General features: G+C 43.9%; 1 protein-coding gene across 3 annotated transcripts in view; it reads left to right on the top strand.

The window, feature by feature from the left end:
* LOC118387675 (autism susceptibility gene 2 protein-like) overlaps positions 1 to 15,701 on the top strand; it is a 35,878-nt gene extending 20,177 nt beyond the window's left edge. Inside the window, exons 3-18 of one of the 3 annotated variants that reach the window (XM_052525782.1) lie at positions 872 to 964; positions 1,097 to 1,123; positions 1,863 to 1,892; positions 3,668 to 3,716; positions 8,363 to 8,699; positions 8,802 to 9,019; positions 9,180 to 9,409; positions 11,374 to 11,424; positions 11,645 to 11,749; positions 11,869 to 11,937; positions 12,034 to 12,108; positions 12,396 to 12,531; positions 12,911 to 12,982; positions 13,197 to 13,280; positions 13,392 to 13,623; positions 13,714 to 15,701. In XM_052525782.1, the coding sequence (XP_052381742.1) occupies positions 872 to 964; positions 1,097 to 1,123; positions 1,863 to 1,892; positions 3,668 to 3,716; positions 8,363 to 8,699; positions 8,802 to 9,019; positions 9,180 to 9,409; positions 11,374 to 11,424; positions 11,645 to 11,749; positions 11,869 to 11,937; positions 12,034 to 12,108; positions 12,396 to 12,531; positions 12,911 to 12,982; positions 13,197 to 13,280; positions 13,392 to 13,623; positions 13,714 to 14,743 (2,838 nt within the window). In that variant the 3' untranslated portion in view covers positions 14,744 to 15,701. Of the gene's footprint in view, positions 1 to 871; positions 965 to 1,096; positions 1,124 to 1,862; positions 1,893 to 3,667; positions 3,717 to 8,362; positions 8,700 to 8,798; positions 9,020 to 9,179; positions 9,410 to 11,373; positions 11,425 to 11,644; positions 11,750 to 11,868; positions 11,938 to 12,033; positions 12,109 to 12,395; positions 12,532 to 12,910; positions 12,983 to 13,196; positions 13,281 to 13,391; positions 13,624 to 13,713 lie in introns of all 3 variants that reach the window. The other 2 variants (XM_052525781.1, XM_052525780.1) reach the window with 2 other exon arrangements.
* The last annotated feature ends 25 nt before the right edge of the window (positions 15,702 to 15,726 follow it).

Raw genomic sequence — 15,726 nt, 5'->3', positions numbered from 1 at the left:
TCCTTTCTCAGATAACATGTACTTTGCTAAAGCGCATTGACACAGGACATTCACTGTGTCAAATCAAGTCATGAGACTAGCTGGAAGATGGCTGGATGACATGTTCACTGCCACTGTTAAATCCCACCTATACTATTTAAGTAAATCATTTTTACACGAACACACACACTCACTCACGCTCACACACAGAAATAGACATACAGTGTTCTGGGCCTGCCTGTCAAAGCAGTGAAGTGTAGCAGCCAAATGAACACTGCAGCATGGGCTGAACATTATGGAACGGTAGCTTTAAACCATGAAACCCCAGATCAACACCACATTATTGTACTGTTCCTGTTGAATCACCACATGCTGAGTTTCCAGTCAATATGATTTCTCTGTTTTGTCCTGAAACAACTTGTGATCTCCTGAATCAATATCTGTATAAAATCTGCATTATGCTGCATGGATCATTCAAGGTCTCCATTCCAACCCAATGTTGGTATGTGTGTGTGCCCATTTATGCATGCACTGCATTCATCTTGCCTTTAAAGAAAAGCCAGCTCTGGCTCGGAGTTGAGCCAGGGCCAGGGCTAATTGCCCATCACGGTCAGTGAATGAGTCTGGACATGAACTCTGCTTATTTTAAATCGGGTTAACTGTGTCATTGAAATGGATGTCCTCACTGATGTGTAATCACTCATTCCTGTAATACACCAGTGCCCTCTGGTGGGCCAGATTCTCATCTGGGCAGAGGGGCTATGGCCTGGTAAATTCACTGTCTACCAACTCAATGTTATGTAGATAACTCAAAGACATGGTGATAATTAGTTACATTGGAAGCCTTTGAGTGTGTGATTGATCTGTCCTCTGGGTCTGTCCTGTCCCTCAGGTGAAGCGGCTTCTGGGAAGGCAAAGCGGAGCTGAGGTCACCAGAACGCAGGGCACGCCTCAGAGAAGCAACTCTAAAGAACACCACAGTGGGGTATGAACAGTATTGTCTGGATAAAGGGATTTTTTGTGTGTGCCAACAACAACCTATTGACTGATTACAGAAGGCATTTATCAGAATCTGTTATAAGCCCTTGCTCATGAACATTATAATTTCTTTCCACAGAGTTCATTCTCTGGTCGTGGCTATTCGGTGAGTGACTTCAATCCTTTCTGACAGAATGAATGTCGCCTATGTTACCTATGGTACTGCTCAAAGTATGAGGACAAAACTGGGTCAGTGATTAGCTAATGCATACTGAGAAGAACAGTCCGTAACTACAATGTCCTCAGAAGCTGGAACAAAATGTCCTCAGAAGCTAACAGGCTGATATTTAGTAACGTCGCTAAACAGGTGTCATGTCAACACGGATTAGTGATTTGTATATCTGAGTGACACTTTGACAGTGAGCAGGACTTGAGGGAGGGACTGACACATGATTTATCAGTGGTTTCAGTAGAAATTGACCTGCTGATATGTAGTAACTCACAACTGTGTTGCTCCGTCGCCTGGCATGATGATTCCTTTCGAGCAAACTGTTCAGTACACACAGCAGTTAAACACACGTCGATGACTTGGAACGAGGTAACAGACCTAATGCATAATAATGTCCCCTTTCTCCCGCTCGGTTTCATTCTCTCGCACACTCTCTCTCTCTCTCTCTCTCTCTCTCTCTCTCTCTCTCTCTGACTTGATATGTAAACAGACTCTTACTTCTAGGCATAAACACATTTCTTACTAATCTAACAATAATACGTTTCTCAACGGATCTCCATGTTTTTTTTATATGCATTATTTACAGTTACATTTCTAGAGTTTCAGTTTGAGTGTTGGTGATGGATGAAGCCGTTCTCGTGAATTAATGCAGCGCTTCACATCCTTTCTCCCGCAGTGTGACAGTGAGAGTGACATCGATGACAAGGTCAGATAAACATTCCCACTTCTCAGAACTATTAACTTATCAGTCCTCTACATGTTATGTATTGGTGTATTCCCATCGGGGCTGTCAGCTGGCCAGGCTGTATTGTAGAGGGAGGGGGGTCCTCCAAATGGCAGACAGGGTTGTGATGGGGTCAGGTTTTTTGGCTGACCTTTTTATTTAATAGGTCAGGGCAGCGTAAACAGTGTGTGGGGTGTCTTTGGTCTCAGTGGTGGTCCTCCTCCATCCTGAGCAGGCTATTTTTGGGACATAGTTGACGTCAAGGAGGGTAAATGGCCACACACTCTAACTTTTGTTTTGGTACTGGTTTGTGAGTGTGAGGTTCAGTCTGTGTGCCTTACGGACATTATACTCATTTAACTCTTTTTAAAAAAAATGTCTACATGTTAATAATGCCAGGTCTCTTTGATTGCATTATTGGATTTTGATCTAAGGAATGCGCTGAAGCTAACCGGATTACACTGTGAATATCATTAGGGCTACTTACGAAAGTAAGGACTTTCTGATTATCATAACAAGTCTCTGTTATTTCCTCTATATGATCTATTTATTTTTGTCAGCAACCTCCTATTAAATATGGAGGCTCCAAAACTTAAATTAAACTCATGACAGAGGTCATATGAACCAGATTATGGTAATGTAGCATTTTGCAAGGTTGTTAATCAACTGATGGATTCCAGGAATATCTGGAAATAAGGTACTTACATTTGCAACACGAAAGGAACCTCATGATAGTTTACCACAGCTGAATTTCCGCTGAGTTCAACAATTTGATTTAGCAATTGAATCTGGTCAGTTTGATGTATTTTTGATGTCATTAGTGTATAACCATGCGCTTTCCCAGCATCTGTATGATTGACACTTTACAAAGGACAGAATGCTTAAAGATGAGGAATACAGAGGAGCACATAAAATATAATATCACTACATAGCTTATTTAAGTGAAAATGGTTGAATGTTTTAGGCTGTGTGTGCGCGTGTGTGTGTGGACTCTGCTGCCTGGTATGAGAATCTGGCCAATATTCAGCAATGTAATTAGAAACATACTGTTTTAAATGTAATTTATGGATTAGAATAAGATACTTAGCTACTAAGTTAATTTGTGTCATCCACTTTCTAATTTGTTTTTCACAAGGTAAATGTCATGGGCATTTACGTAACATGAAAGAAATGACTGATTACATTAATTGCCTCTTAATGTGTAATCTATGTTGTGATGCTTTTTATTATACTGTCAAAAAGATGCATTCATTGAGCTGTCACATACTACATGAAGTTAGAATGGTTTCGATTGAATCTCATTCAGTTTCATTTAGAAAACGTTCCCTCTCATGTCATTGGACAAGGTTAGTGAGTTATGTCTCACCTTTTTTTCCCTCTGATCTCATTTTCAGTCCTTTTACATTTCCATTTTAGTCATTTAGCAAACGCTCTCATCCAGAGCGATTTACAGTGGTAGTGAGTGGATACTTTTTCACACGGGTCCCCCATAGGAATAGAATCCACAAATCTGGCGTTGCAAGTGCCATGCTGTACCAACTGAGCCCCACGGGACCATACATTCATTGGGAACTTGAACACACCCCCCTGAGTGTGGCGCTGACGTCGAGTCTGGGAGTGGAGCAAGAGCCAGCATACCGGATGGTCCTGTTGATCGAGTGCTGTTAAAGATTACCATGGAAAAGCAATCACTTTTGGCGACAGTTCCAGCACCAGACTCAAAATCTTAACCTTTTTATTTTCTCATCTTTACTCAGGTTTCAGGGATTGAGTCTGAAAAGCTCTTCACACTAAGGCCAACTAATGGTAAGAATATTTTCACTCTCAATTTTCTTTGCACTTGACTTCTCTGTCCTTGCTTAGCTGTTGCTAAACAGAATAGATATATTTGTCTCAGTGACATGCTCTTATATGCTTTTTCTGACATTCCATTTCTGTTCACTTGAATAAGGGCAACATCCCTTATTCAAACCACACAATTATCAATAATTACCTAATTGTTGTCAAGGTGTTGTGGCCATTGTAGTTTAAGGATACCCACACACTCTTAATTGCACAACGTGGTTTGACACTGAATGCCACTCTACCCTGTGGAAAGTCTCTGAGCTAGAGGGATTTATGTTGAAGTAAAACAGAATAATGACACAAGTGTTTTGACAGAGATGTGTGTGCATTTGAATGTGTTGAGTTGTGTGAAATAGTTGATAAATGCCTTCTACACAATCTTTTAGCTATGAATTGGATTGATCCTCCACTTTCAGTGGCTTAGCTGCTTCATTTGGGGCTAGGAAGAAGTGATGTTTGGAGTCACACGTCATTCTCAATGACACTACTGGCTCAAGCAAGTTTGTAAGCTACTGCAATATTCCCTATTATCATCCTTAGCATCTCTTAGCAATACCATATTGTGATCTAACTATAGCTTAAATTCAACAATTAAGTGCAATTTTCACCCAAGAGAATGCCTCTCAAAGCAACATCACTGAATGGTATTTTTCCCATTCAGTATTCTTTACCCGACTGAGTTGTTGTTACCTTATATGGGCAGCTTGATTGATTGTGTTCTTTTCACAACCCACGATTTCTCAAACTCAAAGCTCATTAGAACTAACGTGGTCACATTTGGCCTCATTTGGCCTGAAAGAGCCAAGCGGAGACTCGTATCCAGGGCCAGGCAGCATAAAGCATGCTCTAATCTCACTGGCTGGCGGTGAGAACCTTTTAGAGCTGAGCCCAGGGGTTTAATATGCCTTGTGAAAGCGATTAGAAGGTCTCTATTTAACTCTCCCTACCTCCAAGCTGCCTGTGGTGGGCTTTGGAGAGGGCATTTGTTGTTAGCTTTGGAGGTATCTCATTGAGTCTTCCAATGAGCCGTCTGGACTTCAGCCTATTGAATGTTATGATCACAAAGAATGCTAAACACACCACTAGTCTCTCCCCAGAGCCCTCGGTTTTTGTCAGAGCTCAAAGACTGCAGGGAGTAGAGACTAGTGTTGTTTGGTGCTGGGAAAATAGGCTTTGTTGAATTATTTAATGGTCATTACACTGTCTGTCTGGCTGTGAATGGAAAATATAATGGTGCAACTAACAAATTGTGAGCACTTTGTAATATGAACATGCTCATTTGCCCAAGACATGAACCCAATGGCTGTTATGAAGCTGCTCATTAGTAGCCTCATTGTTGTTTCTAGATGTAGGCCTAGTATTCAGTCATGGAGGCCACAGGACTACGGCTTTTATCACCAGACAACAGAGATTAGGAGCTATTCACCACAATGAATGAAGGTTGTTTTAGCTAAACATGAACACATACACCACATGACCAAAAGTATGTGGACACCTGCTCGTCAAACATCTCATTACAAAATCATGGGCATTATGGAGTTGGTTCCCTCTTTGCTACTATAACAGCCTCCACACTTCTGGGAAGGCGTTTCACTAGATGTTGGAACATTGCTGCAGGGACTTGCCTCCATTCAGCCACAAGAGAATTAGTGAGCACGGGGGCATTGTCATGCTGAAACAGGAAAGGGCCTTCCCCAAACTGTTGCCACAAAGTTGAAGCACATCTAGAAAGTTGGAAGCACAGAATCGTCTAGAATGCCTTTTGCATGCTGTAGCGTTAAGATTTCCCTTTAATGGAACTAAGGGACAGCGGAGTCAATCACCACCTTCCGGAGACACCTGAAACCCCACCTCTTTAAGGAATATCTAGGATAGGATAAGTAATCCTTCTCACCCCCCTTTTAAGATTTAGATGCACTATTGTAAAGTGACTGTTCCACTGGATGTCATAAGGTGAATGCACCAATTTGTAAGTCGCTCTGGATAAGAGCGTCTGCTAAATGACTTAAATGTAATGTAAATGTAAGGGATTTAGCCCAAACCATGGAAAATCTAATGTTATTTGTCACATGCGCCAAATACAACAGGTGTAGTAGACCTTAGAGTGAAATGCTTACTTACAAGCCCTAACCAACAATGCAGTGGTGAGGAGACAAAAAAATGTATATATATATATATAAGAAATAAAAATAACAAATAATTAAAGAGCAGCAGTAAAATAACAATATCGACCTTCTTTTTCAAAGTCATCTGGATTCAGGAGGGAGAGAAGGTGGCAAAGAGCTTCCCTAGGGTTAGAGGCAGATGCAGTGGCTTTAGCAGCAGAGACAGAGGAGGAAAATGTAGAGAGGAGGGAGCGAAGGATGCCAGGTCCGCAGGGGAGGCGAGTTTTCCTCCATTTCCCGCTCGGGGAGGTCAAAGGATGCAGAAAGGGAGGAGGAGGGTTGAGAGGCAGGAATCAGGAATGAGTTGGAGAAGGTTTGAGCTGCGGGGGGGGAGAGAGGCAGTTATATACAGGGGTACCAGTACAGAGTCAATGTGCGGGGGCACTGGTTAGTCGATGTAATTAAGGTAATATGTACATGTAGGTAGAGTTATTAAGGTGACTATGCATAGATAATAACAGAGTAGCAGCAGTGTAAAAGTGGGGGGCAGGCAATGCAAATAGTCTGGGGAGCCATTTGATTAGATGTTCAGGAGTCTTATGGCTTTGGGGTAGAAGCTGTTTAGAAGCCTCTTGGACCTAGACTTGGCGCTCCTGTACCACTTGCCATGCGGTAACAGAGAGAACAGTCTATGACTAGGGTGGCTGGAGTCTTTGACAATTTTTAGGGCCTTCTTCTGACACCGCCTGGTATAAAGGTCCTAGATGGCAGGAAGCTTGGCCCCAGTGATGTACTGGGCCGTACGCACTACCATCTGTAGTGCCCTGCGGTCGAAGGCCGAGCAGTTGCCATACCAGGCAGGGATGCAACCCGGATGTTGAACCTTCTGAGGACCCATGCCAAATCTTTTCAGTCTCCTGAGGGGGAATAGGTTTTGTTGTGCCCTCTTCACGACTGTCTTGGTGTGCTTGGACCATGTTAGTTTGTTGGTAATGTGGACATCAAGGAACTTGACGCTCTCAACCTGCTCCACTGCAGCTCGTCGATGAGAATGGGGGTGTTCTCTGTCATCCTTTTCCTGTAGTCCACAATCATTTCCTTTGTCTTGATCACGTTGTCGTGGCACCACATGGCCAGGTCACTGACCTCCCTATAGGCTGTGTCGTCGTTCTCAGTGATCAGGCCTACCACTGTTGTGTCATCGGCAAACTTAATGATGGCCTTATTGATGAAGCCAGTGACTGATGTGGTGTACTCCTCAATGCCATCGGAAGAATCCCGGAACATATTCCAGTCTGTGCTAGCAAAACAGTCCTGTAGCTTAGCATCTGCTACATCTGACCACTTTTATATTGACCGAGTCACTGGGGCTTCCTGCTTGAATTCTTACTGGATGAGCGTTTTCATGTTTGCCTATACAGCTCATTGAGTGTGGTATTAGTGCCAGCGTCGGTCTGTGGTGGTATGTAGACAGCTATGAAAAATACAGATGAAAACTCTCTAGGTAAATAGTGTAGTGTCGCTATCTACAGCCCCAGATCATTATTCCACCTCCACCAAACTTTACAGTTGGCACTATGCATTGGGGCAGGTAGCGTTCTCCTGGCATCTGCAAAACCCAGATTCGTCCGTCGGACTGCCAGATGGTGAAGCGTGATTCATCACTCCTGAGAAAGCGTTTCCACTGCTCTAGAGTCCAATGACGGCAAGCTTTACACCACTCCAGCCGACGCTTGGCATTGCACACGGTGATCTCAGGCTTGTGTGCGGCTGCTCGGCCATGAAAACCCATTTCATGAAGCTGCCGAAGAACAGTTCTTTTGATGACAATGCTTCAAGAGGCAGTTTGGAACTTGGTAGTCAGTGTTGCAACCGAGGACAGAAGATTTTTACGCACTTCAGCATTTGGCGGTCCCGTTCTGTGAGCTTGTGTGACCTACCACTCTGCGGCGGAGCCGTTGTTGCTTCTAGACGTTTCCACTTAACAGTTGACTGGGACAGCAACAGGTCAGCAACAGGTGTGGCTGAAATAGCCAAATCCACTAAGCTGAAGGGGTGTCCACATACTTTTGTATATATAGTGTATATTAAGTTTCAGTATTTATCTGATGTGAGAAAGAATATTAAAGATGCACTATGCAGAAATCAGTTTACCATTTCCTGGTTTCTAACATTTTTATAGTTTGCCTAATTTCAGTTTATGTGACAAAACAAACAAGCAAGAATATAACCAAGAATATTGTATTTTCAGCTGTTTGAAGAAGAAAAAACTACTACCAGAGTACAAAACCGAATGTAAAAGACACAAAAATGAAACTTAAGAACCGGAAGCATAGAAATAGCGAACATAGACTTTCTTTCAATGAGAATGACAGATCTATAACAACATTTCTATGTGAATTTGGTCGTTTCGCCCAAAAAAGTTACATATTGCAGCTTTAAATGATTCCGTCAGCTCTGTCAAACTGTGGTTGGTAACAAAGGCTCTCTGGTTGCTCATAGACATAGGCGTTGATGAGAGGGACGAGACGAAGGTGTGCAGCTCTGCCACAGTGTCAGGTCTACAACGCAGCCAGGAGCAGAGCAGCGACACACCCCTCGATCTGCCTGCTGCCAGTCCCGCCCCTGGCTCTCAGCCTGCTGGCAGCCCTGCCCCTGCAGCCCCTCTCACCAGCACCCGTACCACCAGCCCACTTCCTGCTGTATGTGTGAAGAAGGAGAGGACGTCCCCTCGCAACACGACCACCCCAACTCTGCCAGGGTCAGGCCTATCCCAGGTCAAGAGAGAACCATTGTCACATCACCAGGGTCATCCCCTGTACATTGGTCTCCACAACAGGTAGGACATGGCATTGACTGTACTTGTTCAAACCATTTCATAATACTGATATCCTAGATGAGGTGATATTTATTTACAACCTTGCCTTTCTCCCTACAGCAGCAGCATAGAGAGATCCCACAAGCGAACCCTCCCGCCATCCCTCCACCTCGGGCGCCATTCTTCTCCCTTGCCGGTCCTCCCCCTGTCCGTCTCGGAGTTGCCCGCACCCCACTTCTTCCTGCCAGTTCACGGGCATCGCCGCCCGGCCATGTTCACAAGCCCTCTGGGATTACCAACCAATGGCATCGTAGGACACTCCACTGAAGCAGGCTACTCAGGTAAGAGGCTTGAACAGTACAGGAGATGGATATTGAAGGAGCCGTATAGGAGATAGATTGGTGTTTAGTGTACAACAGGTGTTGCTGGGGATACGGGTTGTGGGTGAGAAAGAGCAGTTTTTGTCATAGAGTATGACCTTTAACCTCTCACCCACAACAGAGCACGACCTGCTTCGCCAAGAACTGAACAACCGTTTCCTGGCGCAGACTGCAGAGAGAGGGACTGGCTCGAGGCCACCTCTGCTGAGGACAGAGTTCCACCAGCACACACACCAGCACCAACATCAACACCAGCACCAACTCACCTTCTTATCCTACCCCAGTGGTTTGCCTCCTCCACCAGGCATCCTCTCTACAACCCCAAATATGGGTCGCACAGCTGACCTAAATGTAAGTCCAGTACATGGCCACCACAAACGGCTTCATGTGAGGTTAAAGGGTAACTCTCAACCCCAATTTCAGCTTTTGCCCAAAAAATATGCATTCAGGTGAGAAGTTGTGGGTGGGGGGAATTGCTCATAATTATTCATTTTGGGGGTCGGTGAACATAGTTGTACCTGATCCCAACACTTTTTCACTAATGCATACTTACCAGAAGTCCGCTAGCACACTCTGATAATAAAATGATGTGCATCATGAGCAAATACGACTTTGGACAGTTGGCTTACAGTGGTAAGGCGCCAAGTTCCTGACATCTATTGCCACTTTCCGTGTAAATTCTAATCCCCCATGGGGTGCAAAAGAAAATAGTTGAAATGTAGACTGACATTTATTGCGTTATTCTGTTGGGAAGAATAGTGCAATCATCACCTTTAAATTGAAGATTAGGTGCTCAATTCAATCCAACCTGCATTGCAGTGTTTACGCAGTAGCTCTTTTTCCAATGGTCAAATGAACTCAGATTGGTCTTGGGTACTGTATAAAAACCTACAACTACTACCAGGGGGACCCTTCTCACAGGTATGCTTTCACTTTTCGGAATTAGAAGTGTGTGGGCACGGGATGAAAATAGTAAATAGAAGATTTGATTCATGTGGGATAAGAAATCGCAGTAATTGAGTCTACTGTCTTAGTGGACTGCGCCACCAATCATTCATAGCAGCTGGGGAAAAACACAACGAGTTGACATGACCACCATTGTCATCTATTTCTTGTTATGATGGATGTAGCTACGAATATAAACATATAATCCTCATAGCCTACTTGTGTTTTTTTCCTTCGTAAAAGGAGGAATGGAACTGTGAAGCACAACACTTTGAATTTGGTCATATGCGGAAAAGTGCATTATTGCCTTTTGAATTTTGTATAACGTCAGTAGGGAGCATCTTGCTTTTCCAGTAAACCTTGAGGTGGTACCACCCAGCACATCTAGAAGGGAGTGTATTTCATACCGAACCCCTCCCTTGAGATGACGTAGAGGAACCTTCTCGAGGTGCTTCTACATCACCGTTTGAATGGTGGAGTTGAACCTCTAGTGGACAAAAATAGCTAGATTTACTACAACGAACTGTCAAAATGAAGACCAGAATTGACGTGTTTCACTATAACTAAGCCTAAAACATCTGGTATGGTTTTCACCAACAGTTTTACTCTTTAATGTTATCAAAATCCATATTCATTGTGAGGAACATTTTAGGTCACCCAGAAACGAGAGAGAGATAACGCTGTGCTTTGTTTTTGCTGTTTTCTGAACTCAATCTCCTTAATAGTGTAGCCTCAGGCTCAGCAGCCGCCTCCTTTACTCTGGGGAAAACCTTGTGTTAGTTTCACATCTCAAATATCAAACTCTTTATTACAGTATCTCAACATAACAGAAATATCAGATACAGTCCCTGAGAGACACATTTTAGCTTTCAGCCGTTTAAAACTTTTTTCCACCCACCAGGGAACATTTTGAAATATTTCATCATACTGGAAAAAAATGTACGAGCCCTGAAATGGCTGGCTGTTCCACTGACAGCTCAGTAAAGCCAGTGGAAATGGATCTCATGGCTGTTTTGACACACTCAAAGCCCTGCTGTCAGGATAAATGACTGTGCCGCAGCAGAAGGAATGAGGTCATTAGAGTGCTTTTGATCGTGGGTAATTGCTCATGGACGCTTTTGCCAGCATTGGCAGGGTTTCAGTTGGGTTTAAGCAGCCGAGATATGGAAACTCTGAACATAGCCATCCGAAGTGTGTACATGCATCTGTTAACCAGTCAATGAGCTGGTTTAGCTGCGTAGATGTCAGCACTAGATCAGGACTTGAAGATGAAAAAATGCTCAAAAACAATCATTTGTAGCATTTTTACATTGATGTTTCTTCTTTGTCTAATATTGTTAATGTTACTTACAATATTTTTTGTCTTTCAGTTGGAAAAGTACCCAGCTAAACTGGAAAACCCCTACATAAGACATAAAAATGTAAGTGAAAGTACTGCTTTCAGAAAGATGGGGATATGTTATTTTGGATTACTTTTCAAATGAATTATGTTTTATTATAATGTGATTCTCAGTTATTTGATTTACTCCATACTACCTCAGCAGTACAGTCACAGATCTTCTCTGAGCGTACAAAGTTATTTTGTTTACCCTAAAGTCATACTTCATTTATTCTCACCTTAACCTGTGTGGTCTTGCCCAGTTCTTCCCCCCCTACCCCCCAGCGATGCCTGGCATGTCAGCCCTGCACCCCCACTCAGGACCCCCAGGGCCCTTCAGCTCTCTGCAAGGAGCCTTCCAGCCCAAGGTCCATAACACATCACTGACTCCCTCAGTCTGTCTGTCTCTCTTTCATTACCCAGTGTTAACCCCCCACACACACATGCTGTTCTCAGTCTAAACACGTGACTTCCCATCTCTCCCTAGTCTAATCCTATGGAAGTGGTGACACGGCCAGGAGAAGTTCCTCACAATCTCCTACCAAAGGGCCTACGGGTATATGCCATTCGCCAGCCTTATGTAAGCTTGTTGACAGAATTCTAGCCCTCAGGTTTAAGACTAATCAAATTATTTTCCTTTTATTTATTCTAGCAGAAGGCTGGAAAATGGTGTGCAATGCATGCCCAGATCGCCTGGCAGATTCAACACCACCAGCAGAGGATGAAGGTACTTCAGATGTGTTCCTTTATTTCACTCAGTGGAGCGAAAGTTTCAAATAGCGGTACAAATCAAATCCAAATCAGATCAAACTTTATTTGTGACATGCACCGGATGCAACAAGTGGAGACCTTGCCGTGAAATTCTAACTTACAATAATCAGTGAAGTTATGCTTTCTGTATCCTCCTCAGTCTCAGCAACTCACCTCTCAATCTCTATTGAGCTTTTAATCTTCTCTCTCTCACCTCCTCTGTCAATCTCTCTCCTCCCCATTTTATCTGTCTATCTTTAACAGCACATGCGCTTTGATCCACATAAGCTGAATATGAGCGGGGTGAAGCTGGACCTGTTTAGTCGGCCAGCTGCTCCGGGTCTTCCTCCTGGACTGTCCTATGGCCATGACCTGGCCCGACCTCTCCTGTCCTCCTCAGGTTAGCCAGCCCATTTTCATATTCATTATTGTGGGTGTTAAATGAGGATCTACGTGCAGTTATGATGATTTTGTACGGCCTTGGGAGCAACTGTGTTGGTTGCTTACTGTAGAGATGACATGTTTACTTTATATCCCTTTATGTCAATGTGACTGTGGTTGATTCATAGAAAAATAAATTGGCGTGCAACTCAAGTCTATAGACTAACAGTCTTTGGTGCTGAGTAAAAGAATGCATAGTGAAAAGAAGGAAAACAGCTATTTTTTTTGCAGTTTTACTGTATTTTAGCAGCAGCAGAGGTCAACAAAAAGACTCATTTTGGCAACAGCCTTCGTCAGTGTGGTTGATTCACTCACTACTGTACCTTCACCCCCTACAGGTCATTTGTCTGCATCACCATTCAGCGCCGCCACTCATCACGTCCACTATTTACCTGCTAGCCACCTCACTGGTAAGTGCCATAGGCTGCTGGTGCAACGTCTAAATAATTATGTTTAAAGTCCAAGACAATTAAGCAATAAGGCACAAGAGGCAGTGCTGTATTATGAATACAGTCACAGGTAAACGGCATTGTTCGGCCCGACATGATAGCATCAGCATCCAGGATCCAAACAACCAGTTTTAGAATAGACATTAAGAGGAGCCATTCTTGTGATGTTCCTCAGATCCATTTGGACGAGCCAGTCACTATGGAAACCTTAGACAACTGGCAACTAATGCATTTGGCGGCCTGGGTGCCTCTTCTATTGGTAAGTTTTCGCTCTTAAATAATTGACCTCAACCAAAGACAACCTACTGTTTTAACTAAATTAGAAAATTGATTGATTTGATTGAATATACATCAACCCTTCCTCTCTCAGGCCCAGGCAGCCTGTTTGGTGGAAGGCAGAGCCATGGGTTGTCAGGTTTTGTCAACCCCCCTCAGGAATCCTGTAACCGCCTGCACCGAACGCCCCCCTCCTTCCCCACACCTCCAGCACTGTCCAGGCCTGCTGATTTGGACCGCAAGCCCACGGTCCATAGCAGCGAGAGGGAAAGGGAAGCTAAGAAAAGGGATCACTCTGCTACCAAGGAGGAGTCGGAGAGAGACGGGTCAGTGACAGCCTTACTGTGGAAATCACATTTCCTATCCATAAAGGTCTTCAAAAGTTGTGATATAATAATATTATGTCCTCTCTATAGGAATACTCTGGAAAGAAGCCATCAGTCCACCCACACATCCTCAGGCTTTCAGATTAGTAACCTGATTGGCAGCGGCAGCCCAGGGAGGAAGAGGAGCAGCCCAGATCAGGGACCCCAGGCTGAGAGGGAGGGCAGCTCTCTTGGGAGAGTCCAGGTGAAGCAGAGCTCCTCTCCAGCGCTGGAGGTGCAGGATAGAGGATCTTCAACCCCATACATCACAGTGAAGAACCACCAATCCAACGAGAACACACAAACTCTGAAGGGACTTTTAAAGATAAAGCAGGAGCGCAGAGATGAGCCAGAGGTTATGGCTGGGCCACCGGAGTGTACCCTCTTACTCCCACCAGGCCACTCTCAGGCTCCATACCCCTCAAGGCACAACCACTTCCCCACCGCAGGCATGCTTCAGAGCAGTCATCTACCTCACTCTCTACCCCTCTCCATGAGTCCCGTGCACCCAGTGAGTAGCCTCAGTGCAATGGAGCGAGCCCGTATCCAGCCCTTCATGGGGGTCAGTACACTAGCCGCAGGTCGAAACCACCATTTGTCCCCTCACCTTTCAGGCCACTGGGACCCACTTCGAGACCCCTACAGAGGGCTGTACCTGCAGAGCCAGCAGGTACATTTGACCTATGACCCTGAGAGAGGCCACAGACAGCGGGAGCAACACCCCCACCCACAGCAGTACTTACAGGACAGGCACCGGCAGGCAGAGGAGAGGGCAAGGCTGCACCAGCTCCAGGGCTCTCCCATGGAGGGCCACCTAGCCCACACACCCACCTTTGTGTCCTCTCTAGGTGGGGTGATGTACCCTAGGCTCAGCCCCTCAGCTCCACACAGTGGCCATCTGAACAGGACTCCACAGACTGTCACTCTTAGTGCCCCACCCCCTCTGGTGCCCACCTCCACCACCACCACAACCCCTGGCAGACCTGCCACTCCTCGAAAGACCACGCCCACTAGTGCCCCACCATCTGAGGACCCCACCCCATCCTGCAAAGCCAAAGAGGTGGAGGTGGAGGCACAGTAGCATGGAAGTCTCTTAGAAAAAAGCGACAAGACTGGGATCCTTTTAAATAAACATTACACACTCAACTTGATGAAATGTCTCGCTTTTTAAAATGAAAAAGCTCTAAGTCAAAATTGTATATTGTAGATTATTTGTTAATAAATCAGAAGTTTAAGTAGTGAGTCAGCATAGGAACTGTTGAATAAGTTGAATAACTGATGTTGGATAATGTTATTTGATAGTAATATATGATGTTTTTTCATGTTTGTAAGATTTCCCTGTACAGACGTAGAATTTATGAATTTGTATATTTTTTATGTTGTGTAATGCATTACATTGTTCTTTATTACACATTTATCAACAGGTAAAACAGAAAATAGATGTTCTCCTTTTGATAGTTCGTCTTAGATGTAACCATGTTTCCTACCTGAAAATGTTATTGACTTTTACCTTCTGTAAATATTCACATAACCTGTCATTTGTTTCTATAAAGAATGTCTATTTAAACAAAAAACAAAATTACTTTATAATTCATTCTTATTTTCACTTGCATCAGCAGTGCTCCCTCTTGTGGCAGACTTGGAACAAAATACAGAATGCTGTCCACTTGGAATTGATGGCACAGGGTTCAATAGTTAAAATAAATGCTGAATCTAAACACGAATTTGATTTAATTCCTTTTAGATTATCAAGTGTCGTAGGTCACCAGATTTGTGTAGCTTTCAGTAAACAAATAGCCTACATGACCATAAAGCTACCTTTTATGAAATCCTCATGTTGTATCAGACAAGCACATACAACCGGTGCACCAAAGAGGAGAGTATATTTATCAAATTCCATTGTCTGAGGAAAAGACAGCAGCATGTTCATGTTTATTTTTGTGTTGTGGATATTTTTGGGCTCATTTGCTCCAAGCCTTACAGTGTGCTTTTCAACTAATCTATTTGTGTTTAAAAGTAATAAATAGTAATTGAAAGTATATGTTGCCGGATGTAACATGTTTA

This window comes from Oncorhynchus keta, chromosome 9 (genome assembly GCF_023373465.1).
Source record: "Oncorhynchus keta strain PuntledgeMale-10-30-2019 chromosome 9, Oket_V2, whole genome shotgun sequence".
Taxonomy (NCBI): domain Eukaryota; kingdom Metazoa; phylum Chordata; class Actinopteri; order Salmoniformes; family Salmonidae; genus Oncorhynchus; species Oncorhynchus keta.
The sequence above is the reverse complement of the archived record's forward strand: the minus strand, read 5'-3'. Positions and strand labels throughout refer to the sequence as shown.